The sequence below is a fragment of the Mustela lutreola genome, chromosome 5 (assembly GCF_030435805.1).
Source record: "Mustela lutreola isolate mMusLut2 chromosome 5, mMusLut2.pri, whole genome shotgun sequence".
NCBI classification, from domain to species: domain Eukaryota; kingdom Metazoa; phylum Chordata; class Mammalia; order Carnivora; family Mustelidae; genus Mustela; species Mustela lutreola.
In genome coordinates, this window is record NC_081294.1 from 153,435,218 (window position 1) to 153,447,760 (window position 12,543).

At 36.4% G+C, this 12,543-nt stretch overlaps 1 protein-coding gene across 1 annotated transcript; it reads right to left on the reverse strand.

The window, feature by feature from the left end:
- Nucleotides 1–1,294: 1,294 nt before the first annotated feature.
- On the reverse strand, nucleotides 1,295–12,274 carry LOC131831211 (putative vomeronasal receptor-like protein 4). Its single transcript, XM_059173381.1, is given in 4 exon segments — nucleotides 1,295–1,300; nucleotides 11,334–11,388; nucleotides 11,390–11,676; nucleotides 11,678–12,274. Coding segments are annotated over 4 exon segments (945 nt in total).
- Between the last annotated feature and the right edge of the window lie 269 nt (nucleotides 12,275–12,543).

Here is a 12,543-nt window from a genome sequence, read left to right on the forward strand (position 1 = left end):
CCTGCTAGCAGATAGCCTTCTATGGGGCTCAATCCCAGGACTTTGGGATCATGACCTGAGCTGAAGGTAGACGCTTAACCAACTGAGCCACCCAGAGCCCCTCAATTTGTATTTCCTTGATGCTAAGTGATGTGGAGCATTTTCTCAAGTATCTGTTGGCTATTTGCATATCTTCTTTGGAGAGATGTTTGTTCATGTCTTCTGCCCATTTCTTGACTGGATTATTTGGGTTTTGGGTGTTGAGTTTTATAAGCTCTTTGTAGATCTTGGATACTAGCCCTTTATCTAATATATCATTTGCAAATGTTGTCTCCCATTCCACAGGTTGCCATTTAGCTTTGTTGACTATTTCCTTTGCTTGCATTCATTACTTTCAATGATTTTATAAGTATCATGGCATCTGCAAATAGTGACAGTCTGACCACTTTCTAATATGAGTGTCTTTTATTTCTTTTACTTGTGTTATTGCTGTGGATAGAACTTTCTGTACCATGTTTAAGAAAAATGGTGAGAATGGACCTCATGGTCTTACTGTTGACCTTTGAGAGAAATGCCTCAGTCTTTCCCCATTGAAGATCATATTTGCTGTGGGTTTTTTTTTTTCTATATGTCCTTTATTATTTTGAGGAATGTTCCATCCAAACCTACTTTGTTGAGAGTTTTTTTTTTATATCATAAATATATGTGGACTGTCATCAAATACTTTTCCTGTATCTGTTGAAATGACCATACAACTTTTATGCTTTGTTTTGTTAATATGCTCTATTACACTGACTTGAGAATGTTATGTCATCCTTGGATCTATGGAATAAATCCCACTTGATCATGGTGAGGCATCATTTTTCAAAAGATTTTATTTATTTATTTGACAGACAGAGATCACAAGTAGGCAGAGAAGCAAGTGCGGGGGGGAGGCAGAAGCAAAGTCTCCCTGCAGAGCAGGGAGCCCAATGTGGGGCTCGATCCCAGGACCTTGGGATCATGACCTGAGCCGAAGGCAGAGGCTTTAACCCACTGAGCTACCCAGGCCCCCCAGTGAGGGATCTTTTTAATGGAAACAGCCCAACTATCCATCAATAGAAGAGTGAATAAAGAAGATGTAAATGTGTTTTCATATCACATCAAATACAAATCACTCAATAATAAAAAAAGGATAAAATTTTTCCATTTGTGACAACATGATGGATTAAGATGGTATTATGTTAAGTGTAATAAGTCAGACAAAGACAAATACCATATAATTTCACTTATATGTGGAATCTATAAAGCAACAAACAACCATCAAAAAGTAGAATCACACCTGTAAATACACAGAGAAAATTGATAGTTGCCAGTAAGGACATGGCTGAGGGATGAGCAAAATGGTTGAAGGGGAGTGGGAGAAATAAACTCCTAGTTATCAAATTCATGTCATGAGAATCAAATTTACAACATAAGGAGTATAGTCAATTGTATTTTAATAGTAGTTGTATGGTGACAGATGGTATCTTGTGAGCATAGTGTAAAAACATATAGTTGTAAAATCACTATATTATACACCAGAAACTAAAGTAACATTGTCTATAAACTATATTCAAATAAAAAACTTTTTAAAAAATAATAAAATACTTGTTTATTCATGATTAAATATTACAATAGCTGTGTGTTTCTTAGATGTGTTTTGGTAGATCTAAAAAGTTCCTTTTATACATCTAGTTATCTGAGGGGTTTTAAATTATCAGGTCTTTGGGTGTTGTATGTAAATGATGCATCACCAAATTATACATCTGAAACTAAAATTTCACTGTATGTTAACTTACTGGAATTTAAATACAACTTGGGGGAAAACATGAAATAAAATAAAAATAAAATTATTGGGTCTTTGTTTTGCCAAATGCTTTTTATATTTATGGAAATAATTATTTCTAGTCCTATAATTTCCTAATATGTTTCATGACATTGATTGTTGGATGTTAAGCCAAGTTTGCATTTGAAAGATAATTCTACATATTCAGAATGTGTAATTTTCTTTATACACTGGTGGACTCAGTTTGCAATTTTTAAAAAATATATGTGTCTATATTCATGAAATATGTAGTCTATAAATTGCTTCTGATGGTGTTGTTGGTTCTGTTATCTGGATAATAACTACCCTCATAAAATAAATTGGTAAATGAATTGGTAAATTTCCTAGTTTTTCCCCACTTTTGGAAGTGTTTCTGAAGGACCAGTAATTATTCTTTATTATACGTTTGATAACTTTTTCAGTGAACCTATAGGGGTCTGGGTTTTCCTTTGTAGAAAAATACTTCTTTAAACTCTTTACTTGCTATTCATGTATTCTACCCCTTCTTGAGTTTACTTAGATTATTTATACCTATCTAGGAATTTAATTCTAATTGTTAGTATTCTATGTTTCTCAATTTCCATGCAAGTTGAGATGGAAAAATAAGGAATAATAATGTAGGAAAATGAAAATTTGGGGGCTATTTATGAGTGCCCCGTCACAGGTTAATCTGTTGATCCACTGCAGGATAATATATCTATCACTGCTATAATACTACTTATATTTATTGTTTGGAACAAAGAAAGTACAGAATCAAAACAAATAAGGAAATGTATGATTTGATTTTGGATTTTATCAAGACTGGGGAGTAACTTCCCCTTCTCTTTTGCAACAATATTTAGGACACAAAAATGAATTTGAATACAATTATATAAAGTGACATATAAATAAAGAATGGCATTGTGATGCAAGAATTTTAAAAACTAGAATAGTTAATAATTACATATATGAGTTAGGCAATATCTAAATATATAGATATAGATAAAGACATATAGATATAATATCAAAGAGTTTAATGTATAAAACAAAATTTTATGTAAGACATTGAGATAATTACAATTATATTAAGAGATAACAAACTAATGAATTCTTTATAGAGTGATAAATAACTTTATTAGAATTAATTGTATTAGAAAGTTTATTAGAAAGTTTGAATAGTTCAGGAAACAGACAAATTGTCAGCATTTTGACAAGTAAAGAGAAGACACAGATTTTTCAAGTGGCAGAGCAGATCATTTCAATTAGCAGTATTTAGACCTAAAAAAACCCCATTAAATTCATTAAAGCATAAATTCTATTTATGATATTTTCTGAGCACTGAAAAAATGACAATAGAAACTATAAATGTAAGTATAATCAACAGACAACATCTAGTTAAATGCATATTTGTAAAAGAAATTTTGCAAAGCTACAGGTACAAAATTCAAACTGAGATTACATCTACAAGGTCCTGGATATACTGCGAAGGGAGCATGGCAAGTAGAGCAAAAAGGACTAAAATCATTAAAATAATTCTACCAACATTCTAATTCTACCATCAGTAAAGCATTGCTATGCACAAACTAACCATTGATACTGAAGGATTATAGCATCAGAAATTTCTGTAAAACATGTAAATAAATTCAAGTATGAGGAAAATAATCACATCCTACAAATAATTTTGTTAAATGAAATATAGTGGGTAAAGGGAATGATCCAAATACATTAAATGGAAACTTCTCATAAGATGCAGTTGTCTGCCTCAAAATATCTATGTGAAATATTCCCCTCATTTGTACAATGTGGGTATCTGTGGTTCTAGTAAAAAGCACATTGAATTCAAAAACTTATTTTATTGTAGACAACTAAAAATACTCAAGAGTTATAAGAATATTTAAAATGTCCAACAAAGCCAGAGAAAAAACATGTAAGAGCATTCCAGGTCCTGAAGTAAGTCAAAAGAAGGATGTAAAGAAGTAATCAAAGTAAAAAGTCAGTCCACATATTGACTCATCAAAGCCTGTGTGGGTACTCCAGGACAATTGGAATAAACAAAGAAAGAAAATGACTAAAGACATCTCAAATCTCACAAAAAAACTGTGAAAGGTAGAACACATAAATAAATAAGCTAATGAGTGGAGGGTCGGAAGAATTTATGTGTCACATAATATAGATATCAGCAGTATGTTTACTATGTTTAAGTAAAGCCAATGGAAAACAAAAGAAATCAAAGTACTGTGTAAAGAGTAAGAAACTCGAAACACTTGTCAAGAACATTAGGAAAAGAGGAGGAGTCAAGATGGCGGAGAAGTAGCAGGCTGAGACTACTTCAGCTAGCCAGAGATCAGCTAGATAGCTTATCTAAAGATTGCAAACACCTGAAAATCCATCGGCAGATCAAAGAGAAGAATAGCAATTCTGGAAACAGAAAAACAACCACTTTCTGAAAGGTAGGACCAGCGGAGAAGTGAATCCAAAGCGACGGGAAGATAGACCCCGGAGGGAGGGGCCGGCTCCTGGCAAGCGGCGGAGCAACGGCGCACAAAATCAGGACTTTTAAAAGTCTGTTCCGCTGAGGGACATCGCTCCAGAGGCTAAACCGGGGCGAAGCCCACGCGGGGTCAGTGTGGCCTCAGGTCCCGCAGGGTCACAGAAGGATCGGGGGTGTCTGAGTGTCGCAGAGCTTGCCGGTATTGGAACGGGAAAGCCGGCTACAGAGACAGAGCTGACAGTAAGCTCACAGCTCGGTGTTACCTTGAACCGGTCGCAGGCTCAGTGAGCTCGGAGCGCGGCCGGAGGTCAGGCAGACGGGAGTAACTGGGCACTGTTCTCTGAGGGCGCACTGAGGAGTGGGGCCCTGGGCTCTTGGCTCCTCTGGGCCGGAGACCAGGAGGCCGCCATTTGTATTCCCGTCCTCCGGAACTCTAAGGAAAGCGATCAGGGAACAAAAGCTCCTGAAAGCAAACCCGAGCGGATTACTCACCCCGGCCCCTGGTAAGGGCGGTGCAATTCCGCCTGGGGCAAAGACACTTGAGAATCACTACACCAGGCCCCTCCCCCAGAAGATCAACAAGAAATCCAGCCGAGACCAAGTTCACCTACCAAGGAGTGCGGTTTCAATACCAAGGAGAGCAGCAAAATTCCAGAGGAGGAGAAAGCAAAGCACGGAACTCATGGCTTTTTCCCTGTGATTTTTTTTAGTCTTGCAGTTAATTTAATTTTTTTCTTTTTCATTTTTTGTTTTTTTTCTCGCCTTCTGGTAAAAATTTTTTTTAACTTTTACCCTTTTCTTTTTTAACATTTTTTAACTAGTTTATCTAATATATATATTTTTCTTTTTTATATTTTTCTTATTTGTTTTCTTTTTTTAAATTCTTTTCTTTTCCTTTTTTTTCTTTTTTCTTTTTTTTTCTTTCTTCCTTTTTGAACCTCTTTTTATCCCCTTTCTCCCCCCTCACGATTTGGGATCTCTTCTAATTTGGTTAAAGCATATTTTCCTGGGGTTGTTGCCACCCTTTTAGTATTTTAATTGCTCCTTCATATACTCTTATCTAGACAAAATGACAAGACGGAAAAATTCAACGCAAAAAAAAGAACAAGAGGCAGTACCAAAGGCTAGGGACCTAATCAATACAGACATGGGTAATATGTCAGATCTAGAGTTCAGAATGACAATTCTCAAGGTTCTAGCCAGGCTCGAAAAAGGCATGGAAGATATTAGAGAAACTCTCTCGAGAGATATAAAAGCCCTTTCTGGAGAAATAAAAGAACTAAAATCTAACCAAGTTGAAATCAAAAGAGCATTCAAAAATGGAGGCTCTCACTGCTAGGATAAATGAGGCAGAAGAAAGAATTAGTGATATAGAAGACCAAATGACAGAGAATAAAGAAGCTGAGCAAAAGAGGGACAAACAGCTACTGGACCACAAGGGGAGAATTCGAGAGATAAGTGACACCATAAGATGAAACAACATTAGAATAATTGGGATTCCAGAAGAAGAAGAAAGAGAGAGGGGAGCAGAAGGTATACTGGAGAGAATTATTGGGAAGACTTTCCCCAATATGGCAGAGGGAACGAGCATCAAAATTCAGGAGGTTCAGAGAACGCCCCTCAAAATCAATAAGAATAGGCCCACACCCCGTCACCTAATAGTAAAATTTACAAGTCTCAGTGACAAAGAGAAAATCCTGAAAGCATCCCGGGAAAAGAAGTCTGTAACATACAATGGTAAAAATATTAGATTGGCAGCTGACTTATCCACAGAGACCTGGCAGGCCAGAAAGAGCTGGCATGATATTTTCAGAGCACTAAACGAGAAAAACATGCAGCCAAGAATACTATATTCAGCTAGGCTATCATTGAAAATAGAAGGAGAGATTAAAAGCTTCCAGGACAAACAAAAACTGAAACAATTTGCAAACACCAAACCAGCTCTACAGGAAATACTGAAAGGGGTTCTCTAAGCAAAGAGAGAGCCTACAAGTGGTAGATCAGAAAGGAACAGAGACCATATACAGTAACAGTCACCTTACAGGCAATACAATGGCACTAAATTCATATCTCTCAATAGTTACCCTGAATGTTAATGGGATAAATGCCCCTGTCAAAAGACACAGGCTATCAGAATGGATAAAAAAACAAAACCCATTTATATATTGCCTCCAAGAAACTCATTTTAAGCCCGAAGACACCTCCAAATTTAAAGTGAGGGGGTGGAAAAGAATTTACCATGCTAATGGACATCAGAAGAAAGCAGGAGTGGCAATCCTTATATCAGATCAATTAGATTTTAAGCCAAAGACTATAATAAGAATATTATAATATTATAATAAGAGATGAGGAAGGACACTATATCATTCTCAAAGGGTCTGTCCAACAAGAAGATTTAACAATTTTAAATATCTATGACCCCAACGTGGGAGTAGCCAACTATATAAACCAATTAATAATAAAATCAAAGAAACACATAAACAATAATACAATAATAGTAGGGGACTTTAACACTCCCCTCACTGAAATGGACAGATCATCCAAGCAAAAGATCAGCAAGGAAATAAAGGCCTCAAACGACACACTGGACCAGATGGACATCACAGATATATTCAGAACATTTCATCCCAAAGCAACAGAATACACATTCTTCTCTAGTGCACATGGAACATTCTCCAGAATAGATCACATCCTCGGTCCTAAATCAGGACTCAACCAGTATCAAAAGATTGGGATCATTCCCTGCATATTTTCAGACCACAATACTCTAAAGCTAGAACTCAACCACAAAAGGAAGTTTGAAAAGAACCAAAATACATGGAGACTAAACAGCATCCTTCTAAAGAATGAATGGGTCAACCAGGAAATTAAAGAAGAATGGAAAAAAATCATGGAAACAAATGATAATGAAAATACAACAGTTCAAAATCTGTGGGACACAACAAAGGCAGTCCTGAGAGGAAAATATATAGTGGTACAAGCCTTTCTCAAGAAACAAGAAAGATCTCAGGTACACAACCTAACCCTACACCTAAAGGAGCTGGAGAAAGAACAAGAAAGAAACCCTAAGCCCAGCAGGAGAAGAGAAATCATAAAGATCAGAGCAGAAATCAATGAAATAGAAAAAAAAATAGAACAAATCAACGAAACTAGGAGCTGGGTTCTTTGAAAGAATTAATAAAATTGATAAACCCCTAGCCCGACTTATCAAAAAGAAAAGAGAAAGGACCCAAATAAATAAAATCATGAATGAAAGAGGAGAGATCACAACTAACACCAAAAAATACAAACTATTATAAGAACATACTATGAGCAACTCTACGCCAATAAATTTGACAATCTGGAAGAAATGGATGCATTCCTAGAAACATATAAACTACCACAACTGAACCAGGAAGAAATAGAAAGCCTGAACAGACCCATAACCAATAAGGAGATTGAAACAGTCATTAAAAATCTCCAAACAAACAAAAGCCCAGGGCCAGATGGCTTCCCGGGGGAATTCTACCAAACATTTAAAGAAGAACTAATTCCTATTCTCCTGAAACTGTTCCAAAAAATAGAAATGGAAGGAAAACTTCCAAACGCATTTTATGAGGCCAGCATCACCTTGATCCCAAAACCAGACAAGGATCCCATCAAAAAAGAGAGCTATAGACCAATATCCTTGATGAACACAGATGCGAAAATTCTCACCAAAATACTAGCCAATAGGATTCAACAGTACATTAAAAGGATTATTCACCACGACCAAGTGGGATTTATTCCAGGGCTGCAAGGTTGGTTCACCATCCGCAAATCAGTCAATGTGATACAACACATCAATAAAAGAAAGAACAAGAACCATAGGATACTCTCAATAGATGCTGAAAAAGCATTTGACAAAGTACAGCATCCCTTCCTGATCAAAACTCTTCAAAGTGTAGGGATAGAGGGCACATACCTCAATATCATCAAAGCCATCTATGAAAAACCCACTGCAAATATCATTCGCAATGGAGAAAAACTGAAAGCTTTTCCGCTAAGGTCAGGAACACGGCAGGGATGTCCATTATCACCACTGCTATTCAACATAGTACTAGAGGTCCTAGCCTCAGCAATCAGACAACAAAAGGAAATTAAAGGCATCCAAATCGGCAAAGAAGAGGTCAAATTATCACTCTTCGCAGATGATATGATACTATATGTGGAAAACCCAAAAGACTCCACTCCAAATCTACTAGAACTTGTACAGGAATTCAGTAAAGTGTCAGGATATAAAATCAATGCACAGAAATCAGTTGCATTTCTCTACACCAACAACAAGACAGAAGAAAGAGAAATTAAGGAGTCAATCCCATTTACAATTGCACCCAAAACCATAAGATACCTAGGAATAAACCTAACCAAAGAGGCACAGAATCTATACTCAGAAAACTATAAAGTACTCATGAAAGAAATTGAGGAAGACACAAAGAAATGGAAAAATGTTCCATGCTCCTGGATTGGAAGAATAAATATTGTGAAAATGTCTATGCTACCTAAAGCAATCTACACATTTAATGCAATTCCTATCAAAGTACCATCCATCTTTTTCAAAGAAATGGAACAAATAATTCTAAAATTTATATGGAACCAGAAAAGACCTTGAATAGCCAAAGGGATATTGAAAAAGAAAGCCAACGTTGGTGGCATCACAATTCTGGACTTCAAGCTCTATTACAAAGCTGTCATCATCAAGACAGCCTGGTACTGGCACAAAAACAGACACATAGATCAATGGAACAGAATAGAGAGCCCAGAAATAGACCCTCAACTCTACAGTCAAGTAATCTTCAACAAAGCAGGAAAGAATGTCCAATGGAAAAAAGACAGCCTCTTCAATAAATGGTGTTGGGAAAATTGGACAGCCACATGCAGAAAAATGAAATTGGACCATTTCCTTACACCACACACAAAAATAGACTCAAAATGGATGAAGGACCTCAATGTGCGAAAGGAATCCATCAATATCCTTGAGGAGAACACAGGCAGCAACCTCTTCGACCTCAGCCGCAGCAACATCTTCCTAGAAACAACGCCAAAGGCAAGGGAAGCAAGGGCTAAAATGAACTATTGGGATTTCATCAAGATCAAAAGCTTTTGCACAGCAAAGGAAACAGTTAACAAAATCAAAAGACAACTGACAGAATGGGAGAAGATATTTGCAAACGACATATCAGATAAAGGACTAGTGTCCAGAATCTATAAAGAACTTAGCAAACTCAACACCCAAAGAACAAATAATCCAATCAAGAAATGGGCAGAGGACATGAACAGACATTTCTGCAAAGAAGACATCCAGATGGCCAACAGACACATGAAAAAGTGCTCCATATCACTCGGCATCAGGGAAATACAAATCAAAACCACAATGAGATATCACCTCACACCAGTCAGAATGGCTAATATCAACAAGTCAGGAAATGACAGATGCTGGCGAGGATGCGGAGAAAGGGGAACCCTCCTACACTGTTGGTGGGAATGCAAGCTGGTGCAGCCACTCTGGAAAACAGCATGGAGGTTCCTCAAAATGTTGAAAATAGAACTGCCCTATGACCCAGCAATTGCACTATTGGGCATTTACCCTAAAGATACAAACGTAGTGATCCAAAGGGGCACGTGCACCCGAATGTTTATAGCAGCAATGTCCACAATAGCCAAACTATGGAAAGAACCTAGATGTCCATCAACAGATGAATGGATGTGGTATATATACACAATGGAATACTATGACCATCAACAGAAATGAAATCTTGCCATTTGCGACATCATGGATGGAACTAGAGCGTATCATGCTTAGCGAAATAAGTCAAGCAGAGAAAGACAACTATCATATGATCTCCCTGATATGAGGAAGTGGTGATTCAACATGGGGGCTTAAGTGGGTAGGAGAAGAATAAATGAAACAAGATGGGATTGGCAGGGAGACAAACCATAAGTGACTCTTAATCTCACAAAACAAACTAAGGGTTGCTTGGGGGAGGGGGGCTGGTAAAAGGGGTGGGATTATGGACATTGGGGAGGGTATGTGCTTTGGTGAGTGCTGTGAAGTGTGTAAACCTGGTGATTCACAGACCTGTACCCCTGGGGATAAAAATATATGTTTATAAAAAATAAAAAATTTAAAAAAAGAATATTTGGAAAAGAACCTAATAGAATTAAATCATTGAATTTTTTTATAAAAATAACACTAAATTTAACACACAATATTTTGGTGAATAATAAATTTAGTCTGAATTGATGAGAGGATATATAAACTAGAAGATTGAGCAGAAATATTGCAACCAAGAAAAAAAGAAATATTTTAACTTGAGGACATAAAGAGAGGTGGCTATGGAAAAAAGTAGTCACTAAGGATTATGAAATAGAATAAGAAGAAATAAAATTTAATTGTTTTACTAGTGTATACCAAAAAAAAGAAATTAAATAAATGATGATAAACAAATTTCTAATTTTATAATTAGACAAGGAACTTACAAATCAGAAATGCATTGTAACAAAAATGGGCAAAATAAAAATACTCACCAGAAACAAAAATTGCATAAAACAAAAGAAAAAGAAAAATTTAAAGCACTGAGAAAAAGAGAAAAAAAGTTAAAAGTAGTGAAAGATAAACTAGAGAAAAGTGAAAGCAAAATCTCTACAGCCTTTCTAGAAGACAGAGCAGAGAGAAATAAACACACATCTTGAGAGAAATTGTTGCTCAGGCTTAAGTTGGATACTTAGCTTAATATCTTGAAATAAAAAGAGTAAATTTAATTAAAAAGAATTGATTGGGTTACAAAGGGAAGCTACTTTATAATTTTTTTGGAATAGAAATAAAATTTTCCTTCACAAAGTTTGAGAAAGAGAATGAGACGAAAGAACTTGTAAGCACACGGAAGGTCCTTGGCATCATAGGTTTCAAAAATATTTAGGTAAAGTATAATGTTATACATTTTAAACATTATATAAATAAATTAAGTGTTTTTTGAATAAAAGGAAAAAGAGTTTTTGGATAATTATTTCATGATTAACTTGTTTAAAATTGATTGTGAGTTTGCTACATTTTTGCAACATATTTTTATCCTTCTATCAGAACAATTAATACCAAAGAACTGACAGTGGCATAAACATTGCTCAAAAGCTTCTGGAAGTCTAGTATAAGAGGGTCATATGCCCATAATAGGATTATAGGTGATGAGATGATGAAGTCCACCCAGTAGACAACCACAAAGAAACTCACCAACAACAGGACAGTGAGGGTGGCCCTTTTCTCTGGAGAGGCTCTTGAAGAGAAGCTGGTGCTGTGAAGGTGCTGGCAACGCCTCTGATGTCTGGTCAAATGAGTCACCGTGTATGCACTTGAGACCAGAGAACAGCATGACTCCAATGAAGTAGACATCCCTGGATAATGTCAAAGTGAAAAGCAGTGCCCTGATGGTAGGGGCTATGGAGGAAAGTGAGCAGTATTTACTGACATTCAGTAGGTCGTCGTTGGTTGTATTAGAAGATGCAACAGTATAAAAGATGGAGTTCACACTGAGAGACAAACTGAGAAACCATAAGATGACAAAGGAATGGAAGATGTAATGTGTGCATTTATGTTTAAATCTGCCCAACCAGGAAGTGCTGGGGCTGATGGTGATGGCCTGGATTATGCTCAGGAGGCAGGTGGTACAGATGGAGAGACGTCTCATCACTCTGCTCATGTAGAATAAAACCTTACATTTGAAATCATTCAGAAAGTTTGGTGATTCAAACAGCTCTGTAGGCAACAGAAATAGTATAATGAAGAGTTTCATTATGTGGACATGGGCCAAGTGACAGATGATCAGGTCAGTGGGTTTAGGCCTCTGACCCAGAAGGAGCATGAAGATTTGGAAGAGAAGGAGGAAGGTGTTGGCTAAGATTCCAGTGCCAAGTTGTAAAAATTGACATATTTTAATAGTAACGTGCATAGAAAATGCAATTATCATAGTGGAAAAGAAGTGTATTTTGTACATCTGAAAAAATATAGACCCCATATTATCCATGATATTTATTTTGTAGTCAAAATCATCGTCATCATCACAATTTTTATATCTCCTAAATAATCCTTAAACCTACATTGTATAAAGTCTTAGAAATAAAGTCCATCTATCTATTGAGAGATCTCACACAATGTATCCACAATCATGCTAGAATAATGAACCCATTTCCCATACTTCTGCGGTACATGCATTTCTCCTCCTTTATCTCTTCCTCC